General features: G+C 42.5%; 1 protein-coding gene across 1 annotated transcript; it reads left to right on the top strand.

Annotated features, from left to right (window-relative positions):
• The first annotated feature begins 277 nt into the window (after window positions 1-277).
• On the top strand, window positions 278-6,736 carry TCTEX1D2 (Tctex1 domain containing 2). Its single transcript, XM_026071028.1, has 5 exons — window positions 278-589; window positions 2,191-2,260; window positions 4,093-4,156; window positions 4,782-4,960; window positions 5,262-6,736. The coding sequence occupies exons 1-4, from the start codon at window positions 406-408 to the stop codon at window positions 4,866-4,868; spliced, it is 405 nt and encodes a 134-aa protein (XP_025926813.1). The 5' UTR covers window positions 278-405; the 3' UTR covers window positions 4,869-4,960; window positions 5,262-6,736.
• The last annotated feature ends 9 nt before the right edge of the window (window positions 6,737-6,745 follow it).

Here is a 6,745-nt window from a genome sequence, read left to right as displayed (position 1 = left end):
GGGGCCGGGGGGCCCTGGGGGTGTGGGACAGAGGTGGGGGTGTCAGGTCTGGGGGACCACAGAGATTTGGGGCCGGGGTGCCTGGGGATATGGGGCTGCATGGGCAGAGGTGGGGTGTTGGGTTTGCTGGACTCACAGAACATGTTTTATACCAGCAGTAAGAGGGGTGTGCACATGGGGAGCAGGGAAGATGTGCTCTGGAAGAGTTACCTCCAAGCACTGACCAGATGGAGGKGGGGTTGGGGGGGGGGGGTTAGCACCTGTGCTAATGGTTGCCTCTGGCTTGTGGCAAGGTTGACTAAGTAACCTCCATTTTAGCTGGGCTTTTTTTTCTACGGTTTTCATTTTGTCATTTTTAATAACTCCATCTGGGAAAAATTAACTTTCATTTATCTATGTTTCTGCATGTCATGTGAACTTTCTGGGCCTTTTGTTGCTGTTTTTTGCCCTGTTAGATTTAAATCTTCTACTGTAAAAGAATGTATCCACGCAATACTGAAAGAGAAGTTGACCAATGTACAGTACATCCCAGAAGAAATGCCTCAACTTACCAAATCCTTGTCAGAGATGATAAAAGATCGACTGAAAGGTAAGGAGCTTTGCTGGGGGAGTTCTTTCTTTTCTTATTGTGTCCTTCTTTCCCCCTCTATTATTGAAACCTATTCCTTCCATTGACTGACTCCCATGTAGTGTTATGAAACAACCTGGCCTATATACATATGTTCCTCGCTTGGAGGAACAGACAAACGTATTTTCATATAGACTAGCTAGTGTTGGACGTCAGTCTTGGAGGGGTTTCAGAGGGAAAGAAGATGCATTAGAGGGAAGGATAAGTGATGATTATTTGCCTCTTGCTCCAATAAACAGAATCAGTCCTGGGTTGTTTTTTTTTTTGCTGTAAATTAGATCAGTGTTGGGTCAGAATGGAATAGTAGGGTAATCAGAAAAAGGTCCAGCAGGAGCAATGAAGGAGGAGAGAGTCAGAAGCGCAGTCAGTCAAGAAAGGGTGTGAATGCTGCCCTGCACCACTGGATAAAGGCAGTGGTGGTGCTGTGCAGGATGCCCTCTGACCGTTTGAGTGCAACAACTTATTTCAGGATCCAGCAGGTGTTTCCTGTGCTCAGTGCTGGCACAAGCACAGAAATGTGAATTGGCATCATCAGTTTGTTTGGCTGTTTCCTGGGGATAGGCTGGTGCTCCATCTGCTGGGCTGATGTGCAGCAATTGCAGGGAAATACCGTCACCCTTCACACGAACTGTGGGTTTTCGCTTCTCCTAGAGTTATGCATCTGTTTTAAAATGAGCAGCAGCTGTAGTCCCAGCACGTGTTGATGCCAGGCTAATATGCGCAGAGCTTGGCTTCAGCGGTCTGTAAACACACTCACAATAGCCTGAAGCAAGACTGGCCTAGTGTGGCCGTTGTACCAGCTGCCAACTCTGATAGGCCTTTACATGGTGGATGTTACCAGACCCAGCATGTCATGTTCAATTTTCCAGTGGAAACAGTGTGCTGGAGTCTTCCCGGGATACCACTTTGTTGAAGATAAAGGTATTAGGATGTGTATTTTATTTTAAACGTGCTTCTTCTGATTTGTCTTCCGGAACATTGATGTGGCCTGACTGGATCTGGCCTATGCCCCAAAGGTATTTCTTTGCTATAGTGAAAGAACCACATATTTCTGCAGACACATAACTTAAACCTGCATATGCTTTTATGTGGCATTTTATCCCAGCTCAGAAGCAAAAGAAACTTCCTATGTGGCAGAAACATCTTTAAAATTCCTTTGCATCAGAACAGTTTTAAAATAAGCCAATTTTTTTAAATTGGATTTTGTCCACAAGCAGTCTTATTTACATTCTCTCCATATTTTCGGGTGTTGAAAGTTGTAGAACTAGAATACTTGAATTTATTGTGGCTGTTCAGGGGCATCTTCTTCCTTAGATGCATCTTTTTAAAGAAGCCAAATACTTTGCTCACCCTTTAACTACATGAAGGCTGTGCTACTCTGTACATATGAGAATGAAGCTATGAGGCAGTTTGTCCACTTTATCAGTTGCATGTAGTTTATATTGTATAGGACACTGCTTTGTAAACAGAAATCTTTAGCTGTCTGTGTCCTGTTTTGTGGTTATCATATTTAATATAAGTATAGAGTTCGAAGCTGTTGTTCTCACTTTTTCTTTCTCCAGATGAGGGATTTGACAGATACAAAATGGTTGTGCAGGTTGTGATTGGAGAGCAGAGAGGAGAAGGAGTAAAGTAAGTTCTGCATGTTCTAATTGCATTTCTATTGCTTTTGTTGTGGGTTGTTTTTTACTTTTTCCCCTCTGGAAACTGCTTCTGACTTTCCTAGATACAAAAATATCTCTGCAGGAGCTAAAATGTGAAGCACTTTCTTTTCTCTTTAAAGGGCTTTAAGCAAGTGAGGGCTTAGAGACACAATTTCCTTACTGTGGCTTATTGAGTTACTATGAGTCAGTTGAGCTGTGATAATTGACTGTATGGTGGTTCTTAGCAAAGTGAAATGCTGAGGAGCAATTGTGAGGAGTGTTACAGGAAGACATTTTACCTTGTATTCATGATGGAGTAGAGCATGCATCCAATCTGTTATCAAGGCCCTGCTGGTGCACAAGAGCCATGGTAACTCACTTGTGTCTAAATCATGATTTAAGGCTTGATTTCCATAAGTACTTCCCTTCCATTTAAGCTCCCCCAAATAAGCATTTTTTCAGAAGTATAAATTTCTATAATCCCTATGCTGTACTGTCATGGAAATTTAGCCTCAACTGTGGGTGCTAAGCACTTGAAATCTAGCCCTGGATGCCTGCAGTCAGAAAAAAAAATTCCTCTTTGCTACTGTAGTGGGTTGTAGCTTTCCATTACTGCTGAGTAAGGAGAAAACAAAAGGGAACAGTCCACAAGGTGTATGTGCCTTATCTGCTGGGTTTTTCTTTATTATTGTGCCTGGGCACTTGAGTAGAAGATAAGTGCAGTAGAGCAGTAATCAGATCTGCTGCTTCAATGTTCTGGAGGTCAGGCAGGAACACTTGTACCTGCTGTTCAGGCTTTTGCCAGCCATGTCCGTCTGCAGGCAGACTGCTTCAGAGGCACTGTATCACAGTGAACGGTTCAACAAGGTGGTTTGATTTGAAACATCAAACCCAGCAGCATGGATTGTAAGGAGCAGTTGGGGAAATTCTCCAGTTTACAATAGGCAGAAGGCTAGATTAAATCATAATCACTAATACCCTTGGTGCAAAATGTTGGATAACCAAGACTTTCCAGAGGAAGACTGGAATATTGGAGAGAAAAGCAGGATGACCCTGAGGGCTAAAGTAATAGAAAAAGGATGAAATTCAACAAYAGAAATAAGTCATATATGTACAGACTAGGAACAATATATTGCACGGCAAACAGGGAGCCTGTCAGCTGAGGCTGACTCGGGCAGACAAGGAGCTGGGCAATTCCAGTAGAGAAAGGGGAGTGTCAATGCCATTAGACAAGGCAGCAGTTAGCTCTCATGTGGCATATCCTGTGATGGTCTGGTTGCTCATCTCCAAGGTAAGGCTCAGGCTGAAGCAGGTGCAGAAAAGGGCCCCCAGGATGGTCAGGGGGCAGAGAGCCTACATATGAAAAGGCTGGGAGAGCTCAGCTCACAGTCTAGAGACACGAAGGCTGCCAAGCAATACGATAGCGACCTATAAATAAATTGGGAGTACGCACCACAAGGGTGCTGAAGGTGAAGGACAAGAACAAGTAAGTTAAATTAGCCACTGATATGGATAGGCCAGAAGTTACAAGATTCTTAAGCGTCAGAGCAGTGAGGTTTCAAGACCTCACTGCTGCACAGTGGAGATGGCAGGGTTGACAGCTGATGAGTTAGGAGATGGAGCTTGATCACTGTACAGAAGGGGTTACAGCATGTGGTGGAATTCAGCAGTAGGGATCTAGACTCAGGATTCAGGAAATGCTTCCAGTTCCCTTTATCTTTAAGGGAAGTTCAGGTTGCTTTTCAGGGAAAGTATGTGATCACTTAGGTCCTTACTCATGGACTGTGCGGATAATGGCTTTGCTCTATCTCCTTTGTCTAGTATGGCTGCACGATGTTTCTGGGATGCTGACACTGACAGCTACGCTCATGATGTTTTTATGAATGTAAGTATTGGCTGTTTTACCATGGAGAAGTATAAGGCTACTGCTTCTTCTGTGACAGAGTGATCTTACAATATGGAATGCATAAAAGCAACCACTAGACCATTTGGAAGGAACTAACACTGTATCAAAAGAGTATGATGTACATCTTCATTCACAAAACTTACATAGATGTAATATCCAATATAGTAAAACTAATTTCTTGAGTAGATCACACAGTACTGTACAAAAGTCAGTATAGTCATCCCGATTTTACAGTTGGGAAGCGGAAGCACTGGAGATGTTGAAACATAAATCTTTTCTTATATGCTTTGCTGAACACCTGTAGAAGAGTTTGGCTAGAATCCAGGACTGAGGAAAAGTCAAGGTTTTCTTTTAAAACCTCCTCACTTATTGTCCTAGTTCCATGGTTAGAGCGCTTCCCAAGTTAAATTCTCTGAAAGGATTCAGACTCTGCTCTCATTGCCTAGACAGTGCTCTAAGGTACCAGGCTATGCAGTGTTCAGGAAGTGGAACATGCTCTTCATGAGCTAGAGAATACAAGCAGGACCATTGCTCTTTGGTGGTTAGGGCATTTGTCTAGATTGGCTTTGGTCATTGCAGCAGAGATTTTTCGTGCTTTATGCAGTTCCTGGGTCGTCATTGCCTCTTTCTTGAGCTGCAATTGAGAATATGGTGGGACCCGCCACAGCAATGCATGCGGATCCTGTATTAGAAAAGATGCTCCAAGAACACCCGCCAGGTGGAGCCCAGAGGGACGCTCGGCTTTGGGTCCTGCAGAGGTGAAGGCAGGAGACAAGGGTTAAGGTATTCAGCTCTGACAAGACTGAGACGCTTTTGAGTCCACACAGAAACAACACCTYGACACCTTTGGGTATTTGAAAGGAGTAAATTGAGGCACTTCTGGCATTGAGACACACAGATCTGGGTTACCCAGCAACTGAGATGAATAAGACACCTACTAAAATACAAAAACTTGCAATATATTACAATATAAGGTTATTAACAATTTTTAATGTTCAGGTCAAAATGTTAGCTGTTAGCCTTTTCAGTTAGGCCAGCAGAGTTTGCCTTTATTAACACAGAGCCGCCTTCTGTTTTTCTCCAGGACAGTCTGTTTTGTGTGGTAGCTGCGTTTGGCTGTTTCTACTATTGAAGATGGTAAAGGCTGCACAAAAGGACTGGGGGAGAGGAAGAGGGGATATTTTAGGGTATTTTTTGTTAACATACTGTAAAGCATGGTGTCCTTCCTTTTTTAGAGTAACAAAGTATAGCTCTGCAAAGCACATCTTACACCTGTTACACTACAACATCCGTTCTTCCTTGTTGATATCAATATAGCTTTAAACAGATTATTGTCCTTTATTTAAATCATTCTTTTTTTTTATATAAAGTCGACTCGTTTTGTTCTAAAAAAGCATACTGCTAATAGCCATTGTTTCTGAGATAAATTCAGCTTTTATCTTGAAAGGGTTCCGTTGGGGTTTTTTTGTTAATTTCCTGAGGTAAATGAAATATTTCTAATAAATGTAACATAATAAATGTATGTATTTACTTTTTGTCCCATGTGCTTACACTTGCCATTTCTACCATTTGTCCCCGTTTCCTCCATTCTACCAAATGCACCAGCCTTGAATGCTTATGTGTGCTTCTCAGATACCCATTTTCTGAGGATTCCTTGTAAACTAATCCATAAAGCTGACCTTACATTTTGGTTATCCGAATTTGTTCCCATGGCTCCTGTAAGAATTGGGCTGTCAATCCCAGCTAAGTGTCACAAGAGATGATATTAATTTATAGGAAGACAAGGTATTTATAACACTAGGGCAGGCCAGTAGCCTGCCCGCCCACTGACTGCTGATACTTCTCTCTACTGTAACTCCCTATTTGGTCAGTGCACTCTGGCACCTGTTGACACTGTGAGTAATCAGTCCCATTGCCAAGTTCAGTAGATATGGCAGTGTTTTCTCAGTCTGTGTAACTATTTGGGTTGCAAAGGTGGATGCTCGGTGTCCAAATCTGTTAGAGCTCTAGCCTTGAAAGGAATGTTTGTTTTGCCACTGTAAATCAGAAAAGGAATGTTAAAGTCTCATCTGGCCAAGAGTACTCAGTTCCTGAGAGAGTGGGGTGTCACCAGAACACATCTTAGATGCCCATCTTCAGATGGGACAAGTTGCTCTATGGTAATACCAGCTCTGTCTCTTCACTAACTGAGAAAGAAGCATAGATGAACAGTTTCAACTGCACTTTAGACTGCTAAAGTTGGGTGAGATGAATCCTGAATCCTACTCTCACCAACTGTTATAGGAGGACACTCTCTATCTGTGCAGCTCTTAGCCCAGAAATAACAAGTTATGATTTATCTTTTGGAATCATTCTCTTACTACAATCCTGGAACAAGCACATTTTCCTGTTTCTGTAATATGTTTGTTTGAAAGCATGTTCATCTAATTTTCCTCTAATAGGATACTGATAGTGACTTCCCTGGCTGTTCTACCACTACTTGTGGTTGTTACAAGCTAAGGAAGCTGCAGAGATCCTGAGAGTGCAAGTTTGGTGAACAGTGAAACAACCCAATAAAAACATTTGCCA

Source organism: Apteryx rowi, unplaced genomic scaffold (assembly GCF_003343035.1).
Source record: "Apteryx rowi isolate R43461 unplaced genomic scaffold, aptRow1 scaffold_32, whole genome shotgun sequence".
Classification (NCBI taxonomy): Eukaryota; Metazoa; Chordata; class Aves; order Apterygiformes; family Apterygidae; genus Apteryx; species Apteryx rowi.
This window is presented reverse-complemented; position numbering and strand designations above follow the sequence as displayed.